Source organism: Anarrhichthys ocellatus, unplaced genomic scaffold (assembly GCF_004355925.1).
Source record: "Anarrhichthys ocellatus isolate YVR2014 unplaced genomic scaffold, GSC_Weel_1.0 scaffold25, whole genome shotgun sequence".
Taxonomy (NCBI): domain Eukaryota; kingdom Metazoa; phylum Chordata; class Actinopteri; order Perciformes; family Anarhichadidae; genus Anarrhichthys; species Anarrhichthys ocellatus.
Window position 1 is genome coordinate 4,916,642 of NW_022280055.1, and position 27,321 is coordinate 4,943,962.

The window sequence follows — 27,321 nt, forward strand, 5'->3', positions numbered from 1 at the left end:
AGCCAGGAATGAAAATGTCTTACCTGCTTTGACAGATATTGGCTCAGTTCGTTGTGACTTTTGGCAACATGTCTGGATATGGTACCCAGTGATGAAAGGCTCAATTCTAAATTTTCCATCGTATCATTGGTCGCCTCTGGAGCTGGCAATCTAGAGCGAAAACAAGCTCGCGCGTCCAATGAACAGGTATCCCAATTTACTGATTATTAAACCAAACTGCGAGGTTCATCACGCGCTTGTCTGTCTGGGCTTGTATCACAACACACATGCATGTTCCCGTCTCTGGCGTTAAGATCCTGTCCACATGTGAGCGAAGCGCAAATCCTTCCGGGTCAGGGTCGGGGTTGGATTCCACCTGCCGCGTCGCGCTGTGATGACGCGCCGGATAGCGACGCGCGCACAGTGCAACTCCGCGGGCGGAACAACTTTCGCTCGAGCGAGCTGCCAAATCTGCTGCTTTTTTTTAATGCTTTCGTCTATGTCAATTGGCTGTAGGGGACCGTGTACCCCTGGAGAAGACCGCGAGACGCCGTACAACTGGTCTCCTTGAGGGTTTCACTCCCTGTTTTAGGAATATTTTCTGTAACCGAAGAGCTGCGAGAACACACCCACGGCAGTGACATACCGCGGGAAATCGCTACTTCCTGTGCAATGAAGTCTTGGCGCGACATTACAGTTGTAAACAACAGGAGGACGCGTAACAATACGCAAAACAAGTAAGTCAACCAATTCATAGCTAGCTAACTGTAATATGATTTTGATTAGTGTCTGGCCGGTACATATGTTTCACATCAGCATCCCAAACTTACCCACCGAGTACTTTCTCCGGTTGCACCCAGAGTTCCTAACCCATTGGTAGCACGGGGATTGAATAAAGCAAGCAGCGGTCTAACTGACTCAAGCCTGTTTATTAATAAGGATAACATAAACAGTAACGTAACAAAACGCCCTCCATTCTGTCTTATGTATCGCCCGATTCAGGTGTAAACTTCAGGAGAAGTTATAGTCGTGTGTCTTTAAAGAGTTAAGAACGGGACCATTGTAACGTTAGCTAAAGTGACGTTAATGTTAGCTTTAGCCTGAGCGCAGCGTATCACATTCAGGCCAGGGGCAGAAAGTTAAAAAAAAAAGTGAAGCGATATTCACACATAAGATGAAACTCAGCAGTATACTTCCTCTTGTTTTCACCCTGCTTTGCTCTGTTGTTGAGAGGCTTTGTCCTTTGCTGTGGTCTTTGTTAGAGCAGCGTTAGAAGTGAACAAAAGAGCTCGAGCGTTAGCTAACAACACAGTGACGAGCCTTAGTTTGCCCACTACAGAGAGAAGCATGTTTAACTCTTGTCGTACATGTTGTGGGTAAATCTGTTAGGAAGTTGCTTTGTGATAGAACAACCGAACTGGCATTTACATTTTTGGCAAATCCACCAAATCAAATACAAACTCAAGGTACTAGTTGATGTAGTATCCAAATAAAATTGCCATAAAGTAGTTCTGCTCATTGTTTTGCAACATTGCCTACATTTACCTAATACAACTAGAGGTAATAATGAGATGACTACCAGGGTATAAACACTATGGGAAATTAATTGTACATCCCAATTAGTATATCTTGTCATATTGCTCAACTTTAATTATCTGTATCCAGTGTATGTTGATTTAGTATTTTACTTTCATTGAGTTGTGTGACAAACAAGAGACTGATTACCATAACTCTAGTTTGTAGCCCAAGCCCTGTGTTCAAAATGTATTGTAGCTTAGTAACTGCTGAGATTACTCAGATGACATCATCCGGGTCACGTTCAAAGCTTCTCCAGGGCCACTGAAGAAATTCCAGGCTGAGTTGAGCAGCTAGTACACTGGCATTTATACGTAAAATTGGTGGAGTGCTCCTTTAAGATTGGTATATTAAGACATTTAATCAATGGTGGATTGGTTAAATGTGTTCTTGTTTAATTGTGGTCTTGTCTCTGCTTTCTGTTCTCTAACTATTGGTTTTCCTTTGGCATTGCTGTCAGGAACTCCTTAAGAATCTGAGCCACAGAGACACTGGGAAGAATGGACGACATCGACACAGACGATACCTCTGGTCGTAAGTAAAAAACATTTACACACACATTTACATTTGTTTTATTTGTGTATTATAAGGAATTTTGTCTTGTAATAAGGCTATTGTAGCATATAATATATAGGCATAGTGCGGATGTCTCTACCAGTGGCCACAGAAGTGGTTTCACTCCAATTCAGTGTCATAAGATTATTGCATATATGAAATTCAAATTGGAAAAACTTCGAAGATGCTTGCCCAAAATATACTGTGTACATTTTTCCCACAGAAAAAAAAAATCATTTAATGTTTTTAATATAGGGAGTATAGATGTAAATGTAGATACATATGTTGTACCCAAAATAAATACTTTTGTGTATTAATTCTAATAAAATGAATGCTCTATATAGTGCCTTTTAAAACAGGGAATGAAAAATGTAGCATTGGGGAATTAATGTTGGAGTGATTATGGAAGGGACACAGCCATCATTTTGGGTTAAGTCTTATAATTGAGGAAAAAGGGTTGATTGTAGCTGTACATAACTGACGACATACATTAATAACACATGTATATTACATTTCACAGTCTTTGTACCTGATGCCAATGAGGATTCTGTGGATATCTATGATGGCATGGATATCCCTTTTAGCAGCAATGCAGGTAAGAGTCCTTTCTGAAAGTTTCGCAGCTGTGGCACAATGTTATCACTACAAATAATATTCTAACGCTGGGCAAATGAGTCCAGCACAGATTCCTTCGTCCAATATTGAGGCTTTATTATTGCGATTTGTCTCATTGTGGCGTGTCACAGAGAAGTCACCCCCGAAGGCGTCTCAGCTGAAAGACTCGATGGATCTTTATGAAGAGATTGTCACAGAGGAACAACAGAGCAGAGAGACGTCGTACTCTGAGGTGATTTGTTGTTCCATGCTTCCCTTCTCTCCGTTGACCTGATTTTATAAATGAAAACGTGTGTTGCTAAAGTCGCAGCATTGTTTGGTTTAGAAGGGATGTGTGAGGACTTGGGTCTGGAGTGAAAAGCGGCGACAATAGATTCCCCTCTGGTCAACAGCCTGCTGTTAATTCGTCTCGTACACAACAAATGTTAAAGGATGCTCTGATGCTCGGAGAGTGCTGCTGTCAGCTGGCCAACTGTCTCACAATCCTTTTGTCGTTGTTTTGTGTGCAGTTGAAGTCCAGATACCAAGCCGCTCAAAACCAAATCAATGAGTTGCGCAGGAGAGTGGAGCAGATACAGATGCAGGTTTGTTTTATTTTCCTTAACCTGGCTGCATAAGGTTAAAATGGCTGCATAATTGCTGAAATGTGATTAAGTTTCAGGCAGAAGTCCGAAAAATGTAAAAGCAGATGATTACATATTTTTTGATGTTCATTTCCTACATTTAAATGTATTTTGTAAAGAATCATAATCCTCGGCTGTATAGAGAGATATCTTGACCAGCCACAAGCCTCCAAAACAGTTTTGTCATTTCAAAACATATCTAATGCTGCAATGGAAGATGAGTAACCAGGGCCTAAAAGAGCATATTTTCCTTAATTTGTAATACATGCCCTGCCATTCACCTTAATACAGCGATACCCATGCAAACACATAACTTTGACTGATTTATTAACAGATTTCTGGAGCTTCACCGCTTCAGTCATCAGCCCCTTTCATACAAAGACTCGGCAATACTGCCACAAAGAAGATCCGCCGTTATGCAGGCTTTGCTTTTTCACACCGAACGAAACGGCATCGGCATAATGCCGCCGCAGTGTGTTATTTCAGATTGCACGCCGGCATTATGGAGGTGTTTAAATAGGTGTTATGTTTAACTCGACAGCATCGTCGTCTCATGTGACATATAACACATTGTTTTGCTCAGAGAGCTCACAGATCTCTTTGTCTCCCCCAACTCACTGCCGTTCTTAGTTGCTGTAGGTTAGCTGCCTACAGGGCAAAGGTCAAATTTTGATAGTTTGTCATAATTGATAGTGTTCAATTTTAACAGTAAAAATGGTTGTCAAAACCCACCTCCTCTAAAGATTCTACAGCACTAACATGTTTCTCTCTCTCTCAACAGAATACAGGGTTGAACACTGAGAACTGCAGTCTCAAAAAGAACATCTCTGCACTTTTACAAACGGCACGACAGGAGGTGACACGAAAAGATGCTGAGATTCAGAGGCTGAACCAACAGTAAGTGTTTGTTTTAAATCAACTGGTCGACTCACGAGTCGGTCTCTTAAAACGTTTCGCTCAATGAGAGACGTACGACAGTCTCCCTGATTTAGTTACTAAAACTATGTGGAAACAATTATTGTGTTAAAAAAAAAACCTGCATAGAGCTAGGTGACGTCAACCAATAACCGCACACTATTCCCATGTTAATGCAATGTATGAAATACTCCATAATAAGATAATGTAATTCCATGTGGGAATTGTAAAAGATTATGTTGGCAGGTAAATGAGGACAAATAGCTTATTATTCTTTATGAGCTATTGCTGCTGATTGTATTTACGTTAAGTGATTAATCCACTTTGTTTTCCTTAGGTCAGACAAACGTCATCCCCGATCTCACATTAATCATCTGCGGGATCAAAAATCGTCCAGTCAGCGTTCCATGATAAGGCCACCTCCTCCTCCGTCACCGTCCTCTCATCCGCCACCCTCCTCTCATCCGCCACCCTCCTCTCATCCGCCACCTTCCTGTCCTCCGCCACCTTCCTCTCATCCGCCACCTTCCTGTCCTCCGCCACCTTCCTCTCATCTGTCACCTTCCTGTCCTCCGCCACCCTCTTGTCCTCCTCCGCCACCACTGCCTCCTCCTCCTCCTCCTCCATCCTGTCCACTTCCACCTCTACGAGCTTCACCTCCCAGGGAGGGTCATCCTCCAAGCAATCCCCCTGAACGCTCCAGGAAAGAAAGTGATCCGCCCAGCAGGAAATCCAGCAGCAGCTCATCAACCCGACACAGTGAATCAGAGAAGCGCAAGTCCAAGCACAGAGAGGAAAAATGTCAAAAACTATCCGAGTCGATGGACAGGAGACACGGAAGTGGTTCAGATCCCAACAAGGACAGTTCTGCCACTGACAAAAACAGGTCTCACAAAGCAGACAAAGACTCGGGACGACATTATGACTCCCGATCATGTAAAAGCAGAAACAGATCGGACCGGTCTAAAAGCCCTCCACCAGAGAGTGCCGTGTCCTCTGACGACAAGAAAGGGAGCAGAAGTCGGGAATGGAGGCGAGATGCAGCCAAAATGTCCCCATCAGACTCCGAACATAGTGCGGCTCACAGCTCTAAAGAGGGCCGCGGCCGAGATCATCGGAAAATCAAGATCAGTGACGGACATGTCAGAAGTTCAGAGTCAAAGGACCGTAAAAAGTCCTCTTCAAATCAACACGCTGAGCGCGGCGGTGAGTTCACCAAAGAAAGGGGAGGGGACAGACCGCCAAAGGAGTATGAAAGGAAGGAGGACAGACGACATGAAGATAAAGTCAGCAGAAAGCATAAGAGAAGCACAAGCAGGGAACGTGAGAAGGCAAGATCAAAAGAATGCGACCAGGGCAAAGTGGACGTCGGTAGTAAGGAAAGACGGGAAAAGACACACGAGGCCATAAAAAGATCATCCGAAGAACCAAATGTCACTGAGAAAAGCTCTGTGGGGGAAAATAGTCCAAACAGGAAGTTGTGTTTCATGGAAACATTGAACCTCACCCTTTCACCGATTAAGAAGCCACTGTTGCCCTTCAATGCCAGCCAGGGCGACCTCGCACCAGCGGACAAGCTAGTTGGAGACGGACCAGATGATGAGAGCTCACAGCCCAACATCGAGGACATGTGTGTGATCGATGAAGTGAACAGCAGTGAATTGGAAGCGGGGTTGGGAGATTCGGCAGAAGAATCCTCGCGCCCTCCGAAGAGTTCCAAAAAGACGCACGAGAGAGATGAGGATGCCAAAGCTGTCCAGGAGAAGGACAAAAACCAGAGTGACGCTCCTGCTGCTGACGAGCAACTTGAAGACGATTCAGCCCAAACTACCTCGGCTCACCCAGATGCTGCAGCGAAACGGATGACATCGCATCTCACACCAACGTCAACAGAGACTAGCTCTCTAAAAGCAGCGGGTATCTCAAGAAACCACGAGGACGAGCTGGCCTCATATAGCCAGGTAGAGGATTGTGGACCTCTGGAGGCTGCAGATGGTGACAGGGACACATCTGGAAGCATTTATGAACAACACAAGGGCAATTCTTCACAAAAAGTAAATGCTGGAAATGTTACGGATCAATCTGTTGCTGTTAAAGACCCCGTCGTGCTTGATCCAAGTGTCGAACTGAAGTGCAGTACTCCTAAAACCGCAGGACAGAAGAGCCTTCCTGTGGATTCAGTGGAAGAAGATTCACCCTTAAGGGAAAATCCTGCAGCTGAAGACGCTCCTGACAAGGCCAACCTCAAGAATAAGCAAGTTTCTCAAACTCTTCTACTTCAGGACTGTCGGCAAGGACCGCGTCTTCCTGCTTCCGTCTCCACTCACAAGAAAGAAGCCGGTCGCGTGCAAGATGGTCCTAAGGATGCAGACGCCGTGTCCAGCACAATAAGCCTCGACTCCCTTCCACAAGAAGGGCTGAGTCTGCCCGAGGCCATTTACGTTTTGACACGGACAAACGAAGACAGCAACGACGGTGGCGGCGTCGCAGCCGAGCCGAGCTCTTCTGCCGGCTGCATCGGCGTGTCCAAAGTGAGCAGTACGACGGGGGAGATGCCGCCGAAGTACGCCGGCCTCGATTTCACGCCGAAAAAGAGCTTCATTCCTAGAAATGGTCGCGAGGATAACATCGCGCCTTCCAGCTCTGTGCCGCTGCTTCACGACGAGGACTCCATGATGAGCACACTGAGCAATCTGAAGAGAATCCCCGATGTCATTAGCCCTCTGAGGAGCCCGATACGGATAACCAAGAGAAGTCAGCTCCATCTTCATGGAAAGCCAAGTCATGTCAAGAGCCTTCAGAAAGGTAACGTATCAAAAAATAAATGCTTGATCCTGATTATGAGATGCTGAATGTCTCTATAAACTTCTTTGCTTCCTCTCTCCTTTGCAGATTTCTCCGGTACTCCTGTTGATTCCAACTCAAAGAAGTTGGACGTAAACAAAGAAAACAAGTATCCGGGTTCTCCTGCAAACCATGACGCCCAAAACCCGCTGGACATGCACACACACATGTCTGACCCGCCTTCAAGTCTCTCAGACGCCGACCTGGAGGAAGGGGAAATTTTAAGTGAAAGCGACGAGGTGGCCGCGGGTTCTCCTGTTCCCGCAACCAAGAGGGCGAAGTTGGCACAGCCAGTCGGAAACAAGCCAAGTCCCAAGACTCTGTTGAAGAGGAAATCTGAAGCAAGGTGTGTTGCAATGAAAGAAACAGCCGGTGTATCAACACGAAGCCCGAAGAGCCGCTTTAAAACGGTTTGTCCCGCAGCAAGCAAAGCCTCTTTTTCCACCACGGAGGAAGTAATGGAGACATTCAAGGCTGTCCGTGCCGAGATCCGAAAAAAGTACATGAAGCTCCACAAAACCTTTCCCAAGAAGAGCTTCTACGGTGTGATGGACAATTTCCAGGAGTCTTTTTTAGAGTTTGTTGATGGCGCTGATTTCGGTCAAATATGCAGTCAGGCAGAGGAGCTGAAATCCAGCATGAAGAAGCTGATCGCGTCTGTGTTCGGCAAAGTGTCTAATAACGGTATCGTGAAGCGCATCTTTGAACAGCAGGCGGTCGACCTGAAGCAAAGGTTGTGGGACTTCGTAGACGTCCAAGTCGACTACTTGTTTAAGGACATTCACACGAGCCTGAAGAGCCTTTGCAAACCAGCAAGGGCTCACGCTGAGGACAACCGGCCCAGCAGAAAGGAGAAGGTGTCTAGAGGGCCTCCTGCGAAGAAGCCGCAGTGTCAACAAATGGAGGCACACTCGGCTCCGACCAGCCTGCATCGAATCAGGCCTTGTGCTGTCGCGCCGTACAAAACCGGCCTTGGAAGCAGAGGAAAAGATATCAGAATCACGCACGCGGAAAGAAACGGAAACGCTGACCCACGTCCCACAAATAACCCAAATATACAAACTGTGGCCATCTTCCACCCATCGAAAAATAATCCTTCAACTCCAGAGAAAAAGAGTAACGTATCGTCTTTGGTCGTCTCTCAAACTGGCTCTGTGCTTGACAAAACCGACTTCGAGCTTCTCACGGAGCAGCAAGCCTCCAGTTTAACGTTCAACCTGGTGAGGGACACTCAAATGGGGGAAATCTTCAAGTGTCTCCTGCAAGGATCCGACCTGCTAGAAGCCGGCAGCGTCGGAGGCGGTGACGGCACCGCCTGGCCCCTCGGTACGCCGAGGAAGGACGGAGAGAGGCTCATCACCATCACAACGCCGACTAGATTTGACTCTCCATCCAAACTGCTGTCCCCGATCAAATTCGACACGCCCTCCAAACTCATTGCGACGTGGTCCAGCATCTCCCCTCGCAAGCTGGCGTCCCCGCGGTCCAGAGGTCCAATCCATCTGAATCCGGCTCTGTTCGACGAAAGCTGCATGTTAGAAGTGCCGTCGGCCGCACACAGGACGTATTCCATACTAGCCGAAGACCTGGCGGTCTCCCTCACCATTCCGTCGCCGCTCAAGTCCGACAGCCACCTCAGCTTCCTGCAGCCGTCGAGCATGCGCCTCATTTCCACCCCGGACAGCGTCCTCAGCGCTCACATAAGTGAGGACGCTCTGCTGGACGGGGAGGACGCGTCGGAGCAGGACATCCACCTGGCCCTCGACACCGACAACTCCAGCTGCTGTTCCAGAAGCAGCAGCAGCTGCAGTAGCAGCAGCAGCAGCGGCGAGGTGCTCGCCACACCCTTCGTGTTCAAGCCCGACCTGCCCATGCAGGCGCTGGTGATGGAGAAGTCCAACGATCACTTCATCGTGAAGATCCGCCAGGCAGCCAACGGCGCCGATACCACGCTCACCGCTGACGACAGCTTAAGTCGAACACTAACGGAAGAAGACCAGCGACACGGAGGAGACCACGAGGAAACCAAAGACGGTCAAGGAAGAGAGGTTTGGTGGGACGAATCAGAGAACAGTCCGTCTGCCACCTCTCAAGATGAGGGCTCAACACTAACAAAAGATTCAACTCAACAAAAAACATCTGGAGATTCACAGAAGCTGAAAAATCCGCTCAAAACTACTTCGGACAACAATTTACACAACAGAGTTCAAATCACGGTCGCTGCTGATGAGAACGCGAGTCACGGAGAAGAAGCGTCAACTCAACAAAGTCCCTCAAAAGCTCTTTTGTGTCGGGAGAGGATCGGCCTCTCCAAAACTGCGTCGGATAACAGTCCGCGTCGACCAGCTGAGAGCTTTGAAACAAATCGAGAGGTCCAGGTGTCGGCGTCGCATGCCTCAGACTCCGAGAGAGACGGAGCGGCGATGAGGGAGAGAGGTGTCACCGTTGCACGGGACACGAGCAGCACACCTGAGAAAGACCGTGGGCATCGCGACAAAGGTAGAAAGCGGACGAAGCGCCAAGAGAACACAAAAGCCAAGCGGTTCAGGGAGGAGGAAGAGGAGAGCGCCGAGGAGGTCGTGTCTGACTGCAAGAGGGACGACGCCGACACCGGATCCAAATCCTCCCCTGCACCGCTGTCCCCCAACAGTCTCTCTGCCAAGAACGTTGTCAGGAAGAAGGGCGAGGTGGTGATGGCGTGGACCAGGTCAGTAGCTGGTTGTTCCTCATTCCGCAGGAATTTGTGAATAAGAGATTCAACAGACGCATCCTTTGCAATGGCTTTGCCATTTTGACCAATCCTCGCAATATTTCAGAAAATAAATTGTCAAATTTGAAGTGTTTGGAAATATTACCAAAGTACATGGATTGAAGTACTGTGTTTTAAGTGCAATTGTATTTCCATTCAAATTTTTACTTTCAGAGGGATATGTTGTACCTTTGATGGACATTTTGCATAACAAGTACATTTACTTTTGTACTTTTTTGTTGTTGCATTTTTTTTACTTATAGTTGAACTCTTTTACTTTGAAGTAATGCTACTTTCACTTAAGTAAAGAGTCTGAAGACTTCTCCCAGACATGTTGATGCCAGTATTGCGTTCGTACCGAAGAGAAAATTCAAAATACGAGAATGTCGGTGAACGCGGCACGAGCCACTTAAGAGTGACTCTGTTCGTACGAGTGGTTCTTTTGTGAGGCCCAGTGTCCCTAAAAAGGATTAACACTCATCACCCGTATTCTGCTCTCCCTCCCCCCTCCAGAGATGAAGACCGAGCCATTCTCATCGAGCTGAAGAGAAAAGGTGCCTCGCGTGACACTTTCTCTGGCTTGTCAGAGAAACTCAATAAGCCATCAGAGCAGGTGAGTTTGTCTCTTTATTTATTTTGTCGTAGTTATGCGACGCATATGATGGCACAGCCTGTGATGAAGGAGCATGCAATAACTGTTTTTTTTCCTTCTTTCACCAGATCGCTCACAGATTCAACCAGCTCATGAAGCTTTTTAAGAAACAGGAGAAGATGGACCCTTGATCCCTTTTGACCTGCGTTATCGCAAACAGTCCTCGTATCGCAGCGTTCCCATGCAGACGCTGTGGCACCAACACGGGCATGTTGGCTGCTGTTCATGTGACGTGGCGCTGGAAGAGGTGAACGCAGCGGGTGGGTCGTCACAGGATCGATCCCCACGTAGGCCACTCCTGTCCAGATCTAGAGCCCTGCATCGTCCCACCAGTACAAACGCGAGCAGACGATTTAGCCCGGCTTCTAGTCACTCTGCCCAAAAAAAGGATTCAACAATACGGACTGTTACTCAGCACAACTGACGAGATAGATCGATGTGAACGGTCATCAGTATTACTGTTTTTGATGCACTTTGGGGGTTTTTAGGAATCTACACTGCTGTCACTACAAAAGTATCAGGTCCGGATATGATGTCACTTTGTCCTCAGTCGGCGCAGCATCTTAAAGACGCCGACCGTGCAGATACGATGCGTCGCAACAACGGTAGTCTCCTCAAGTCCTACACTCGTGTTCTTCTCAGTACAGTAGGGAAAAACTGCCTTCGGACTACGGTACTTCCAGGTTCAAGTATGCTCAAATGTTCCTAAAATCAAGTGACTTTTTTTTTTTTTTTAAGTTCCTAAAAGTAGTGGACGCTCACCGGAAACCACTCGAAGCGTCACCCATTAGTAGAGCTCGAGCTGTGGGACTGATATAGAATGATTGACAGAATTCTGCTTTGGATCTTATTTTACTGGATGTATTTGTATACGGGGGGGTGCTTGAAATATTTGGTGGTTGTTAAAGTGTTTACATGTCCAATTCATGTACAGGACAGTACCTTTATCTGTTAATACAAATTAAACTTTTTATCTGTGGGCCCGAGTGGCTCTTTGTTTGATTCGCCTTATTGCTTGTGAACAGAATGGAATGCAATATTGTGAATATTGTGTGTTGTTCTTGACTGAAAATAAAGTTTTATTTATTCATGCCGCTGTCAGTTTGTTTTGTAATTTTTATTCATTGGAATTGAATTAACACTTTGTGTGAAATCATCGTTTTAAATTGGTGGAGTAAAAAAATCTCCCCACCAGTGGAGGGAGCAGCGTATACTGTAGCGCTGTGACACAAATATTCATGAAGTGGGCCATAAAGTGGAAAATCGAGGCCAGTGCTTCGGGCGGGGGGGGGTTATGTCACTTGCAGACTAGCCAGTGACATGGATTTGAGGATGGCTAGCAGAGATGGCTGCTGGATTTTATTGCGCCAGATTTCAGGCTGATGTCTCCCGTTTCACTGCCATACTAAAATATACCGTCTAAAATGCATGCGAAGCTGTCGGTGGTATTAATTACAGAAATAAAATCCATGCCAATCTCAATAGCAACACATGAATATGGGACCTTTTCATCTGCGGTAAATGAAGTTCAAGTTCTTCCACACAAAACCGGGAAAACCGGTTCTTTGTGTAACTACTTTGCGTGGGTTGAAAACGGAGACAAAACCCTGTTAACCCGAGGGTTGAAAGTACACTGTTGTGCCTCACAAAGCATGAGCGTAGAACACATTGCACACGGCTGTGTATTGATGTCTCAGTTGGTGCTATTTTCAGTGTACTGTCCTGTTAAAAGTGTTCAGGGTGAAACTACCCTCGGGGCATTAACGGGGCCATGTGCCGGATCGATGGGTTCAAACTGGAGTCCTAGATCGTAATGGGATTGAAATAGTGCCAGCTACATTTGCACAGTGGGGTCTCTCCCACTGAGCCCGTGATGTCTCCACAGATGAGTCCGCGGCTCCACGCTGAGACGAGGACCCTAGAAAACATGTAAGTAAAAACACGTTTATTGAATTATTTTGGCCTTTCCATTTGATTAAAAGCCTACAAAACTGTTTCTTTATCCACTGACAGATAATAAGAACAATTATGTGACAGAAGATGGGGGATTGGAACTTATTAGGGAGTATTTTAGAAGAGGTCCACATCCACTCCACCATCGTGGGAAAGATCTGGCTCACCATCCTCTTCATTTTCCGCATGCTCGTGCTCGGCGTGGCGGCCGAGGACGTGTGGGACGACGAGCAGAGCGAGTTCGTCTGCAACACGGAGCAGCCCGGCTGCAAGAACGTCTGCTACGACCAGGCTTTCCCCATCTCCCTCATCCGCTACTGGGTGCTGCAGGTCATCTTCGTGTCCTCCCCGTCCCTGGTCTACATGGGGCACGCGTTGTACCGGCTGAGGACCCTCGAGAAGGAGAGGCACAGGAAGAAAGCCTCCCTGAAAGCCGAGCTGGAGGGGACCGACCCCGTCCAGGAGGACCACAAGAGGATCGAGCGGGAGCTCAGGAAGCTGGACGAGCAGAAGAAAGTGAGGAAAGCCCCCCTCAGGGGCTCCTTGCTGCGCACCTACGTGTTCCATATCTTAACCAGGTCTGTGGTGGAGGTGGGTTTCATCATAGGCCAGTGCGCCCTGTACGGCATTGGACTGTCTCCTCTGTACAAATGCGAGAGGCTGCCCTGCCCCAACAGCGTGGATTGCTTTGTGTCACGGCCGACCGAGAAGAACATCTTCATGGTTTTCATGCTGGTCATTGCCGGAGTCTCTTTGTTCCTCAACCTCCTGGAGATCTTCCACCTGGGGGTGAAGCAGATCAAGCAGAGCTTGTACGGATACGGATACAAATATGGAGACGACGACAGCGTGTACAGGTCAAAGAAAAACTCCATGGCGCAGCAGGTCAGCGTTCTCACCAACTCCTCGCCGCAGAGGTTGATGCAGCTCACGCAGATGACCTGCCCCTTCGCGTCGGATGCTCACAGGGAGCTTTTGGATCTGGCCCTCGCGGCCCCCCAGAACAAGGAGGGCTCCGGCGGCTCCTACCAGCAACCGGCGAGCCAAGCCTACGGCCAGGGTCGGCCGGACAACCGGAAGCCCTCGTGCAGCAGCGACGAGTCGAACGGACCTCACGCCCCGGGCCGGCCGCAGTACGCGGGGCCCCGGCCCACGCTGATGGGCGGCCACATGGAGATCCCGGCCGCCCTGAGGATCCCGCAGAGGAAGCAGAGCAGGGTGAGCGTTTGCAAGGAGCTCAGCGACATGAGCGATTCTCCGGAGAGCGACTACCACCCGACGGCCAGGAAGTGCAGCTTCATGTCCCGGGAGCTGTCGGAGAGCAAGCTGACCTCCACGTCCGACAGCGGAGGCTCTCGGAGCGGAGCGGACGTCGAGGCCCAGCACTCCCAGGGGGAGAGTCCAGCGGAGACCCCGCCGCCTTCGTCAGGCGGGAGGAGGATGTCCATGGTGAGAGACAAAAATGGTCATCCAGTCATGTTATGTCTGGTGGCCCTAAAGCAGGGATACTCAACCTTTTTAACGGGGCCAATTTGCGTATTGATGGTAGGCCAGGGGCCAGTATATGTATAATATTTATCAGAAAAAATGTATAAACATTAAAAGGCCCATAACTCGTCTTTCTTAAAAATTATTATCATAATTTTTTGAATTAGTGACTTATTATTACTAACCCTCCCCTGGCACTTTGTTTCTTAAACTTGTATAAGCTCTATAAGTCTGTTTTGATGCTTCTTTTTATATCCAAAATTCCCTCTGTAAAAACCTTTGACTCTAATATGTCGGCAAAACGAAACAAGAATTTTGAACCTGGCTTTGCTCATATTAGGATCTCTCTTCTTGAAATGTGTGCACATTAGCACGTTTAATAAAACAATGCCTCATTTGCATATTTAACTTATCATTTCAGAAAACTTTTAATGCAAGAAATAATTGTCCTAATGTTAGTAATCAACTGGGGAATTCTATGGTGATATCTATTACTTCGGTATCTATAAGTATGAAAACAATTCCATTGTGAATACATTTATTGTCATTGTGAAATTAGAAAATGTTCAGTTCAGTTCTTACTGCCCTAGAGCAACAACTGTCTGATAGTCTCGTACACTGATGATATTCACCAAGTAGTACAGTCGCTAGTAAAGTAACTTAACACCAGGAAATGCAATGTCTCACTTATGGAAGGTTCAAAAGGCCTAAATAAAAACAAATCAAACAAAGAACATGCAATATGTTGTTCCATTTCATGTGTGTCTGCCATCAGCTCATAAGGAGGACACTAAGCAGTGTCAGTGGAGTGTTTTCATGATATGGACGTCTCCATTTCAAAACGAGATAAATCTCCTAAGAACGGTGCTTTGCATTTAGTGGTGGCAGGTCTCCGTTTCCCTCTGCTGCACGCCACTGATTACTGCATTCAGTAGTTAAAGACGGAGGCCCCTGTAACATGTTTTTCATTTAATTATAACACAGTAAAGTCATACAAAAAAAGCATATATAATTTAGTTTCTTTGATGTATCGTTATTTAGACGTATAAAAACTCCTTTTTCTCTGTATGAATGGTGTGGTCTTGTAACCTGTAGACTCCCCAACAGGTCCAGATATTTAGCCTGCTAGATATCTGGGAAGCATGGAACCCCCGTGTGAGATAAGCTCAGATGAAACAAAAATACTAAAATCTACCACGTGAAATCTCCAAAACTGCTGTACTTTCGAGTTCATGTCGAACCCAAAATTTGGATTTTGTGTTTTTATTTTTGGCTTGTCTTTTCTATCTTGATGAAATATTTCCCACCCCTCCGATTAACCGCCTTAACCGTTATCAGCTCGAAAATTTACAACACGCCTCTGGTGTGGTCAGAAGTGTGCCCTGTTGCACCTGTAACCACACCCACCAGTGATGTCACAAGGTCATGACACACCCAGGAGTACACGTCTACATCACCATAGCGAGGTGAAAACGTTTCTCCACTGGGGGTCAGAGAGAAAACAAGATTTTTTTTTCGGCTGCTGCTGGAGAAATGCATTCGTGTCTGCGATTTGAATACTAACCGTGCGTTGTCCCCACATCTTTCTTTCTTTCAGAGCATGCTTCTGGAGCTGTCCTCCATCATGAAGAAATAAATTGACCAGGTTTTGGGACCAAGCGAGAGGAAAACGGGAGTTCTAAAGGGGCCGACGGATCCGGATCGCTAAGGGAGCCTCATCCCGTCTCCCAACTGTGTGTTTTCACAGCACGTGCATACAGTTGGGATGAGAGCACGTTTGTGAATACAGTTTATATGTATTGTGCCTGAACAAGAGCTTCAGTTCAAACATGTTAACTAGCACATTCCGCGGAGAAAAAAAAAAGACGCTTAATAATTTCCATGTGTATTATGTCCTAATACAAAATGATATCTCCAGCGCCTGATTACTTTTGTATTGGTAGTTTGCAAGCCACTTGCTGAATGAAATCAAGATTACTATATTTGGCTCAAAGCATATGTGACTGCTCATTTAATGAGACCAAAGGCCTGCTGCAAAGATATTTGACTTGAGGATTGTAATTAAAGATCGTGGAATTGGCAACCACAAAAAAAAAAGATGAGGGAACTTCCTTATGGTTTATCATACAGGATGAGCTGGAGGAAAAGGGGCTCTTCAAATTCAGCATTTTGAGAGTAGCCTGATATTGTTCATGAATATATCTCACTAATGTAATCTTTTTATTGGGGAATGTTTCTGTTGTCCTGTTTTTTTTTTTTTTCATTAAACATGTTTCCCCTCTTCAGCAGGACCGAACTGTTTTGTCTGAGTGGTGTGTGGTTTAGTCTATAAATGACTTAATGAAGCATACAGTGGGCTCTTTACCAAGCTATTGCTGCGGCAGGATGTGGTGATGTCAGCCAATTGGTCGGCCTCCGTCCAAAACTTTGTCCAAAAGATGTTGTTCTCTTTTGCATAATGGGTAAAATGAAAGCAGACCGAGCACATGAGGGAAAATTAACTTTCCGGTACACAAAACACTGGCTTGCCTCCATTTTTTCATGGAGAGTGGAAGAACTGGTTGGTCTGACCTTTCATACCCTGTCAGCTGCTGTCTGCGGCCAATCAGGGAGGAGCTCAGTGTCCCTTTAACCAGGTGCTGTCAATCTCCCCTCATTTGCAGCCAATTGGTAGTCAAATGCACGTAAATAGTAAACTAAAGCATCCTCTCAAGTCAGTTAGTACTGTAGTAGAGAAATTAGTAAACATTCCCTTCTTTGGAGCTGACTAACATTACAAAAAATGACCCACAAAGACATTTTAAAGAGAATTAAAGTCTCCCTACAGAAAACCTGTGTGAGCAGAAAGACAAGTGAACAAGCATTTCTCAAACATCACAAGTTCACCGCTCATATAAAAAGAAGGCGGAGCAAAAACAGCCACAAAACACGGAAGGTGATATGCATGTTTCTTTATTTCATAAAGAGAAATGGTGTCTAGACAAAGGAGTCATTTATATAACACTAGCAATTAAAATGAATGAAAATGGGGTTTGCACAATACCGTATTTACAATGGTTATTAAGTCATTTTAATTAATTAGGGTCATGTAGCATTTAAAAATTATAAAGGTAAGAACTCTTAGTAGAGAATAAGCAAATAACAGCTATTTCAAATTGACAATATTAACACAAAACAGTCATCTAGAAAAATGAAAGAAAAAAAAAACCCGACAACTTGAACTACGAGCTTTTACATTAAAAATTGATGCACCAAAATCTACTAATACAATAATCCATATAATCTGTGTAAAAAGCATGTAGAAAAAACACCTGATGCAGTTTGCTGATACAGTCATTGACCAGTTATGAGAGGTATGAAGGATTTCACAGGTAGATAAGTGTGAGAAAGTCCGCACTGGTGACTCAGGGATGGGGCCCCGGGCCCCTGCATACACTCACTTCACTTGAATGTGAACTATGGCCTCTGCAAGTTCTAAGGCAAATATCGGAGGTGCACTTGTATCCATGTAATGCTGACCCATCCCAAGAGCTTGTCTGTCTCTCTACACAAAAAACTGAGAACCAGTCCAATTAAACCGAGCGATTTTTACATGGCAAAAAAAAATGTATCAAACATGACATGACACCTATTTGTAAACAGTTTCCTTTTTTTTTTTTTTTTTTTAATAGTTTAATGATCTCAGGCTGCGCATTCGACCAGGATACCAGATTTTTTTCTTTTCTTTTTTCAATACAGTTGAGCAATCTGTGAGAATCATGTTTTTGTTCATATTCTTTTATAGAACAACCTTTGGAGTTGAAAAGCCAGTGTTTGTTTCAGAGAAGCAGCAGCAACAAAAAAAGAAAATAGTTTAACAAAACAAGACAAATACACCACAAATAAAAAGAAAAGAAGGTACGAGCATTCAATTACAGCAGCTGCAATCTGCTGAAATGGCCATAACCCCCCCAAAAAAGGAACCTTGAGGATCAAATTTGAGGTGTTCATGCTTATTATGACTGGTACATCATTTTAAAGCTGCACTAATCAATATCTGTATATGAATGGATGTGTAATGTGGAAAGGGTTGCCCATAGCTACGAACCAGCAGAAGTTTTTAGCCTCTTTTAGCTCCATTTTTCTTCCAACCGACATGGACATTTTTCTCAGGAGTTGGTGGAGACCAAAACAGAGCTGAAAGAAGAACGAATACTGGACTTACATTCATCAGGTGGACACCAACACAACATCAAATGAATGACAATGTTGCTCTGTGTCTGCTCCATGTGAAAGTAGGCAACCCTTTGCTAAGCTTTTAGCCGTTAAAGCTTAATAAGGTGATAATATGTCAATGTGGTGTTTACAGCTTGTTCTGCTGCCCCCAAGTGGCCAAACAAAGCAAGTCCAAAATATATCTGCACAAGAGTGACACCCAAAATGATAAAAAAAAAAAATCAGATTTTCTCGCTTAACTCATAGTTGTATCTAGCCATGCATATGGGTTTGGGTTTTATTCACCAAAGTTTTGAGTTTGCCTGACGAAATCAAAATACTGTTCACAGCAGTGTGATTATCCAGAGTAACAGGCTGCACCAAATAAAAAACATACTCCCTGCATGACCAGATGCCACAAGACGTAAGTGAGAATTTTATTTGAACTTATTCATTTTTTTAACCTTGAACCGACCACCTTTAACAACAGCGGACGTGTCGTTAAGGGACGCCTGTTACTGCACTTTGACCAAACAGTCGGTGTTGGAGCAAGCAAGCGAGCAAGACTGCGGGGAGCTTAGAGGTCTAGACGAAAAGCTTTTCTGACTGCAGAGAGCGCTTCGAGAGCCTCTGTTTATCCAATCATCATAGCTCTACAGGGATCGAAGGGGTTTGTTAAGGTGAATTATCAACATTCCACAGGTATCAAAGAAAATTCTGCTGTATGCAAAAACAAGAACGTGGTCTTGGTGGTGTTGTTAGGACATCTGAGGAGACACCCAGAGGCAATAGTTTTTGCTGCAACACACATTCATTTTCTCCAGACAGAAAGAGGGCTTCCTCAATTTCAAGATCAAGCAAATGAAAAAGTATATGCGCATAGAAAATGAGTTGCATAACGTTTGCAGAAAAGAAGCTTCTGTGATGGTTCCACAAAAAAAACTACTACTGCTCCGCGCTATGTACTGTGTGTGTGTGTGTGTGTGTTGTATGAATACCTGCGCATGTGTGTGTGTGTGTGTCTGTGCATATATGGGTCACTGTACCAGTCGTTTAAGAATTTAAAGACAGGTTTATAAAATACACTTACTCTGTTCGGCTGCATAACAGAAACAGTCTCACACGAGACATCAAATTTTTAAACTTTTAAGATTTACATCAGTTAAAGTCAGGGGGAAAACATTTCCAAACATTTCATCCACACTTTAAAGCCCCAATCCCAGATTTAGTTGGCCGACTAAAATAGATTTTTGTTTTAGGAATTAGCTTAAGAATAATCTTTAAGAGGAATACACACCGGGGGCATTTGTTTTTCTTCTTCGTGCGGTTAATTTGCACGTCAATATATTTTCTGGCGGCGTAAGTTTTTTCCCAATCTTTCTTAGCTTTCGCACCGCAAATGAAGGCTTCAACCAATCAGGTTGCGCGGAACGGATATACTCTAAACGTCCATTCCGGTGTACAACAACATGGTGGCTCCGTAGTCCGAATCAAGACGGCAACCTTTGTCACTCCTTTCAATCTTGACAAACGCAGAGGCAGACCAGATCCACTTCTTCTGTTCTTACCTTTCACAATAAAAGCCCTAGACATATAATCAGATTAGCATTTTGCTAAAAGAAAACTTAATAAAACAGCTTACAGGAGCTTCGGCTAATCATCAATTTAGTTAAGACGCTCCATTCGAACCTTTTATTGAAATGGTAGGAAAAGTTTTGATGCGTCACTTTCGCAGGCGAGTATCTTCCATGCCGTATATTCGTCACGCCCCCGGTGTGTATAGTAAAGTAAAGCATAGCGAGGATACTAAACTTCGGGATCACGTCTCTCTATTTCCAGAAAGAGAGCAGAGAAAGAAAGAGATGACGCCGATGTACAGAAGCTAGGGGAACAGCGGCTAGCCAACAGGTTAGCCACATTAGCTTCAGTTCTCAATTGAGCGAACGGGGCGGTCGCCATTTTGGATTGGGGCTTTAAAAAAAAAAGAGTGATGAATAAAGCTTCACATTCCAACAAAATAAAATATCATTTTCAAAAGCTCCGGAGGGAACTTACGAACATAAGCTAGACAAACTAACTAGGCCTACGGCTGTAGGCGGCATGCATGCACGTCTCAAAGGAGGACGCTCAAACGAATGCACAGTTTAGGGCAAAAACGTGTTACTATCTTAATATGATTGTTACTCAATCACTCGGACGACACGTACACTGCTTTCACGTCAAAATGAAATCCGAGTTAGCTTATTCAATTCCTTATACTGAAACATTAGCTTCTTTTGACGTTTAGGGTTTCATACGTGGCTTCTTCATAGAGATACTTTTTGAATTGTGTGATTATTTAATCACATCAACGAGATGTTTTCATCTTGAAGTGCCAATCTAAGTGCTCCAGTCTGAGACTTTTTAAAGGGGTCCGACACAAAGACGAAGTTGAAGTGCTAAATGGCTCTGAGCGCTTGGGGCTGGAAACAAAGTGCCTGATTTAAGTCAATATTTTGTGTTCATTTTTTTCCATCCGGGATAAAATTCTACCCATCACTTCTATGTTGGCTGTGCTTTTTTGCATTTTATATTTGTAACACCGCAGCATGTCTGTCGAGAGTGTAAACACGAATAGCGTCTTTCAAATACTTGAAATGACAAGAAATGAGATTTCCTCCGAACGACACAAGGCAGAACTCTGTTTTAGTTTTTTTCACATTTAAAGAGGAGTTTTGAAGGTCTAACTTTTAAACATGCATGGGGGGGCTCCAGAATTTCACACGCGTGTTGACGCGTGTGTCTGTGTGTGCTGCACGTGTGTGTCTGCATGTGTATCAAGCCGATTTCCTGAGTATAAGAACACTCACCTTGAAAGGTTGGGTGTTCGTTAGGCTGGACAGGAAACAGCAAAAAAGCAAAGATTTTCCCTCAGCAAACAAAAAAAAAAAAGAAAGAATAGAAAAAGGTGCTTGATATAACCCCGTGTGACAAAAAAGAAAACAAAAAAGAAACATCTAAGCCTCTACCTGTACAAAACCACTGTTACAGTCATCATGCTCCATACTATGTACATTTCTGCCAAACAAGCACTTGAAAGTCACCGGAACAACATCCAAATACAATGGTATTGCTGATGAGTGGGAAATAAAAAATAGCCATTTAACCGCCTGCAAAAAAACAACAAAAAAAACGTTTTCCTTTCAATTCAGTGCTGAGGAAGGCAAAGGAGGAATGTTTTCAGGTTACAGCCTGTACAAAGTTCTCCCGCACGGAAATACAAACGGCAGACGCGCGGAGACATTTTCTTTTTTTTGTTTCTTTTTTTGCATATGAACATTTTACCGTCTGGCTGCGTCCCGACTTCCACCGTGTGTGCAGAAGCTGTGTTCTCATTTTTCATGAATTAGGTTGAACATTCAGAGGATTTCTTTCATTTTTTTTTTTTTTGTTGTTGTTGTTTTTCCTGAGTTTGAATTGCTGTGACGAAAAGGGCCACTGAGATATAGCGATAGTAGAACCGAGAGAGAAGAAAGAGACAGAGAGAGGTAGAGAAGATCGATAGAGAGAGAGAGAGTGGGTGAAAAAAAAAAAGCTGAAAGAGAAAAGGCAGGAACAGAGATACTGTCGGTACACCAGAGAAAGACAAAGAGAGCTGCTGTTTAGGTCCGATGAGGTTTAACTTTGAGTTGTGACTCGAGGAGAACAGAATCTCCTCCGCAGAGGTTGCTGTCGGGGCGAGTATAGCACCATTGTACGCGTTTTGGTGAGAAGTTCCCACTCTGTCATGGTAAGAGAATACCTGGAGAACAGTATTGCTGCTGTTAAGACAACTTTAGTGTCGACCGTTCAAAAAAAAAAAAAAAAAAAGAAAAAAAAAAAAAAAGACATAAATACAAACAAAGCTTGTTTTTCAGTGAACACTGGCAGAGGCTGACCTTCTCAGCGACCCCCGAGAGAGAGGGGGGTTTGTCAGAAGAGTAAAATTAAATAAAAAATACAACACAGAGAACCGCCCGCTACTTAGTCCGTCCTTGGCTGCTCGTCAGTCGTACATTTGTCAGTCATTTCCTGGCAAAAATCCACCGTCACCGCCTGGTTGGACTTTTCCACGGACAGCCCCGACTTTGTGTACAAGCCGGCGTCCTGGCCGTCCATGTCCCCGTCCTCCGCCCCGTTCCTGACGGCCGAGTCGGGCTCGCTCTCCGAGGGGCCGCCGGGTGACCCGTGGAGGCTGGGTTCCGGCGTGGCCGAGGCCGAGCGGCCGGTGAGGTCGATGCTGGTGGTGTCGGTGTTGTTGTTGGCGGTGGCGGGCTTGGGCTCGTGGGCGTCGTTGGCGGGCCGCAGCACCGGGCAGTAGTGGTGCAGGGACTGGACCTGCTCGGGGCTCAGCTGGACGTCCCGGCACACCTCCTGCGACAGGCAGGAGAAGTTCTCCCACAGCTCGCCCATGCACGCCTTCAGCTGGTTCCTCTCCGTCAGCAGCTTCTCCTTCTCGCACACCTGCACACACACACACACACACACACACACACAGAAGATGACTTACTAGGCAGTCCAGGTGAAGCGGACGTTAGAGCGCCTTTAGCTTCTGTCGGGGTTTCAAATGATTTACAAAAGAAAAAATCATCCAATAAAATGAGACTTTGGGCGACTAACTCGCCACAACGGACACATCATAGTAGCTAACAGTGAAGAGAGAAACAGGAAGTGGTGTGTTTGGACATAAATCGGGAAAAACCTAGTTTTTATTTTTCAAAACAATGAGGTCTGATTCATTGAACGCAATGCCCACTCGGGCCAACAGGTGATGAACATGCGTGTGTGTGTGTGTGTGGAGACAACAGTCCTCTTTAGCTCCGTATCACGCTAAACTCTAAGCCCGCCCACTTTTTCTCTCTTAAATCACACCTAGTACTAGCCATTAACTTAAGTTTTTAGGTCTTCTCTACCTTTCTCTTGATCTCAATTCTCTCCCAAAAACAATTAACTTTAATTAACTTTGTGACATAACTTTCACTATATCCTGTCCATGAGACGGATAATCTGTGAACTAATCGGGTCCCTCTACTTCCTTTTAGTGCTCCTAATGGCCTTTGCAAGATTCCATCGCGCCCAAAGACGAACAACCAATCACAGCCGAGGAGGAGAACGCAAAAACAGTTCTGCTTCAGGGGGTAAAGGGCGTTGTTCTTGGGGCCAAAAATGCAAATGAAAGCAATATTATGATTGTTTTGTCACTGGTCTGTGAGGCTGCTGTAAATAAACGGGACTGGAGGACAGATGGGATGTTGTTGCAGTTCCTACTTAATGCCAGCAGAGGTAGACAAAGCCCATGTTCTTAGGGGCATCCATGTTTGCGCAGAACAAAGACTGTGTTTTATCCCCCATCACTTACATTGGGATTATTTAAAGGGAAACATCGTTATTTTTCAACCATATTTTCCCATATTTTTGTTGTCTAAGTGACTCATGGCAGATAACATTTTTTGAAATTGGTCAAAGTATTGAGGGAGAACACCGCAGACGGCAGCCGCTTAACGGACTGCAACGTAACCGCTCTGGGCAATTCCTCGCCGTCAATGTGCGTCCGCTAAAACTGCTTGTTTTGTGCCACTGACATGCTCAGGTTGTTATTAAGTGTCTAAAGGACATAGCAAAAAAGGTTTTATTTCTCTATAGGGTCCTTTCCATGATGTTGTCAGACACTTATAGTAGCAATCGGAGCATGTCCGTGGCAAAAACAAGCACTTTTATTGGGCGTACATTGAGGGTGAGGAATTGCACCGAACATATACATCGCAGTTTCAGCACTCTCCCGCATTATTGGACATTTTTCCAAAAATGTGCACTTTGATGGGCGTGCAACCTGGTGATAGAATGGAGGGGCTCTAATCAACGTCAGCCCATCTGAGAACAAGTATTTCACTGCTTTGTTTCCTTTGCTTTGCTGAAGGTGGCAGTTGAAGGTAAATGCTGTTTCCCGTCATTGTTTGGAGAATGAGAGGAGAGGCCCAGCGTACAGGTGACAGGTGACAGGTGAGCGACTCGGACAGAAGCGGTCGACTCACCAGCTTCCTGATCTCGCACTCCAGGTTCATGATGCAGTCGAGCTTCCTCTTGCGGCAGCGCTGCGCCGCGATGCGGTTCTTGCTCCGCCGCCTCACGTCGTGGATGAACTCGAGCTGCTCCGAGGTCAGTTTGTGCATTTTCACCAACATTTGGAAGTCGTTCCGTGGAAGATTCGTGATTTGATCGACGGGGAAAGGCAGCTTCACCTGTGAATAAAAAGAGGGAGAAAATAAATTGTAATTTATTTTGTTATTGTGCAATAATTAAGGTGGACGGAAGTTTGTACAAAATACTGAGTTCATCTTTCTTTTTGTATGGAGGCTGGAGTGTCCCACTGAAATAATGATAGTCTTGCTTCATAAACGCAATTATTAATTGATGGATTAAATTAGGCCTGCACCATATATCGCTTCAGCATCGACATTGTGATGTGCGCATGTGCAATGGACACCTAACAGGAAGCACGATGTCGAGTAAGGCATCAATGCTGCAACTTATTCGCTGCTTGCTGCCCATTATTGTGCAACTCTAAATTAAATTAAGGACGCATTATTGAGCTCAATAACAAAAGGAAAAATTGCAAAAAAAAAATTTTCCACCATGTAAATGTTAAAGCAGGAAACACTTGAATTGTGAGATAGAGCCGGACACACGATTACATGAAAAACGGAAATATTTCCGAAAAGTTTTCGGTCATTCTGGCTGATTAGCTCTCTGCTCAGGTTGAAATAAGAACTATAGGGTGACGAGGGGTGTAAGTTGCTGCTCTGAAACGGGTGCAACAAAGCCAACGGGAGAGTGGAGGCGAGTGTCAGTCAGACGTCTGTCTGTCCACAAAGGTCCAATCAGCTGAATAGAAGTGGAATCTGTGTGGGTTTACATTTGATCTGTTCTTTTATTGTTACTAATAAAACTCACAGTTTGAAGAGCAACTTTGCGACTGTTCCAGGCTTAATGCACAGACAGTGCACGAAGGACTGTGATATTTTCTGAGACCCAGTATTTTTAAATTTGCCTAAAATACAGAACATTTCGTATTCCTCCAGGGTTATGTAACTGGAAGTGTGGAGAGGATTTTACGAACTGCAGCTTTTGGCACCGGGGTTTTTCTCTTTTTCAAAGAATGCTGCCTGTTGTTATGTTCACACTACAGATTTGGATCCAAGTCATTTTATAGTGTAAAAAAGTGACTGTGCATATGATTAACAAAGTCAAAAGAGTGGATTTAGTCTCAAGATGCTCTTTAATTAATCTGTTTAGACTTTTTTATTCAATTTATCAATTGATTTTTATTTCATACTTTTGGAGCCGCAGTCACTTTTACAGGATTCGCAACTCAAAACAAACAAACAACAAATATGTAACTAAAGAGGAGACACCCAAGGTGCAAAGTTAAAAAACAAACAAAAAAAACAAATAGATCTCACTATGATATAATGTAATTTATTAAGTATATTTTTGATAAATCCAGGTTCAAAACTCTTGTTTCTTTTTTGCAAAATTTTTAGGTATACAATGTTTTGTGTGAACATATTTCAACTAATATATATCATCATGAAACTTCCTCCAGTTTATTACTTAAATTGATAATAATTTTTTGTATTACAAGTTTTCTGAAATGTTTAATTATGCAAATGAGGCATTTTCTAACGCTGACTTTAGGTGAATTTAGGAGAAATCCACAGATACAAATAGACGAAGTAGAAAAATAAACACCTAAATGTGTATTTGTGGTGTTTTCTTCCCTTCCCACTAGTCTGAAAGATGATATGGAAGCAAATCTTAATTGACCAGTGCATGAAAGGTGATGTATTTTGCCCTGGCGGCGTCTCGCCTCGATAAACCTCTCCTGTGTGATTCAGCGGGGTAGATTAATGAAGGGTTACGGCTAAAGTCACCAGGTGCGTAGAGGAGAACGTCCAAGGTGAGTCGATGCATCACTGTGCCCGATTACAGCCCCTACGCCCGACCACAAGGTGGCAAGAGAGCGCCGCTTCGCACGCCTCCCTGAGCAGGACTCGGCGAGCCTCGGCTCCCTCCGCCTTCCATTTCACATGTAGCGCATTCCCAAACAGAGGGGAAAGGTGATCCAAGAAAAGAGTCACCTCTCCATCTGTCCCTAAGCAGCTGGAAGGGTGCCAGTGTGACAGATGGAGAGGGGGGGAGTGACTCGTCAACCTGATTCAAATCGGTGTCAGGTGATTTCTGGGGGCATGAATATCTACACCGGCAACCAGCGGCATCCTTCTGCGGAACAAAAGAATTAGCGGGAATGAACGCAGCAGAGATTTGGAGACCCAAAAGAAAAAGAAAAACAAAGGAAAAGCTGCGTGGTTCCCTTTCACTGATATGACACCACATCAAGTGTTTATTACACCGTTTTGGAGAGCGACAATGAGCCGGGCCTCCCTCCCTCAGGTGATGGCAAACCTTGTGATAAGCACATCACAGGCTGACCCACCACCAGCGGTATCTGCGTGCACCAGGGACCCTGCAGCTTTAGGCGGCGAGCGAAAGCGGTGGAGGCACAACAAAGGGCCAGAGGAAGACAGCCGGCGAGAGCTTGGCAGAGATGAGAGGAGACGTGGCTCCCTTTTCCCCTTCCCCCCTCCACCCCTTCCCCGTGGCTGCCTCTGAGGAGCGCAGGAAGTCAAACAAAGGAGAAAGAGGAGCACGGCTCCACGCTCCCGCTTGTACCTGGCTGCTCAAGGCCAGGGAGGGAGGGGGGGCAGATGCTCCCCCGGAGACCCTCAAACCGCTCAGATAACCGCAGGCTGCGGCAGCTCGGTTTCATTTTTATTTTTCCCGCCAAGCGGTACACAGCGGTGGCCGTGGGGGGGGGAGATGAAGCGCCTACTCATGACAAAATGCAAATTACTCCTCACTGAGGAGCAAATCTAGATGTCAATCTTTCCCCCCGAGCGGGGAAAATGGCTCGAGTTTCCTCATTAGAAGTGCAGCCCCGCGAGCCGCCAGGAGCCCCCGTTTCTCATCTCAGCTCGACATCTGCATGCAGACGCATGAATAAATAACGACCCGAGCTTTCAGGGCCACGCTCGGCTCCACGCCGCTCTGCCAGGGCATGACAGCTCCATCCTCAGACAGAGGAGCAGGGGGGGGGGGGGGGG

General features: G+C 45.3%; 4 protein-coding genes across 8 annotated transcripts in view; 2 read left to right on the forward strand and 2 right to left on the reverse strand.

Annotated features, from left to right (window-relative positions):
• mdn1 (midasin AAA ATPase 1) overlaps positions 1-353 on the reverse strand; it is a 53,267-nt gene extending 52,914 nt beyond the window's left edge. For 2 of the 3 annotated variants that reach the window (XM_031861446.1, XM_031861447.1), the window contains exon 1: positions 24-119. In XM_031861446.1, coding sequence (XP_031717306.1) covers positions 24-119 — 96 coding nt within the window. Of the gene's footprint in view, positions 1-23 lie in introns of all 3 variants that reach the window. The other variant, XM_031861445.1, reaches the window with a different exon arrangement.
• casp8ap2 (caspase 8 associated protein 2) lies at positions 237-11,509 on the forward strand. Its single transcript, XM_031861448.1, has 10 exons — positions 237-716; positions 2,015-2,088; positions 2,630-2,704; positions 2,856-2,956; positions 3,234-3,308; positions 4,129-4,244; positions 4,600-7,067; positions 7,155-9,813; positions 10,369-10,468; positions 10,576-11,509. The coding sequence occupies exons 2-10, from the start codon at positions 2,055-2,057 to the stop codon at positions 10,636-10,638; spliced, it is 5,691 nt and encodes a 1,896-aa protein (XP_031717308.1). The 5' UTR covers positions 237-716; positions 2,015-2,054; the 3' UTR covers positions 10,639-11,509.
• An 892-nt stretch (positions 11,510-12,401) lies between these two features.
• gja10b (gap junction protein alpha 10 b) lies at positions 12,402-15,584 on the forward strand. Its single transcript, XM_031861611.1, has 3 exons — positions 12,402-12,436; positions 12,521-13,909; positions 15,546-15,584. The coding sequence occupies exons 2-3, from the start codon at positions 12,548-12,550 to the stop codon at positions 15,582-15,584; spliced, it is 1,401 nt and encodes a 466-aa protein (XP_031717471.1). The 5' UTR covers positions 12,402-12,436; positions 12,521-12,547.
• A 2,712-nt stretch (positions 15,585-18,296) lies between these two features.
• The window catches only part of bach2b (BACH transcriptional regulator 2b), a 93,518-nt gene continuing 84,493 nt past the window's right edge, over positions 18,297-27,321 (reverse strand). For all 3 annotated transcript variants that reach the window (XM_031861732.1, XM_031861731.1, XM_031861733.1), the window contains exons 4-5: positions 24,193-24,399; positions 18,297-22,624 (exon numbers count right to left, since the gene is read on the reverse strand). In XM_031861732.1, the coding sequence (XP_031717592.1) occupies positions 22,145-22,624; positions 24,193-24,399 (687 nt within the window). In that variant the 3' untranslated portion in view covers positions 18,297-22,144. The remainder of the gene's footprint in view (positions 22,625-24,192; positions 24,400-27,321) is intronic.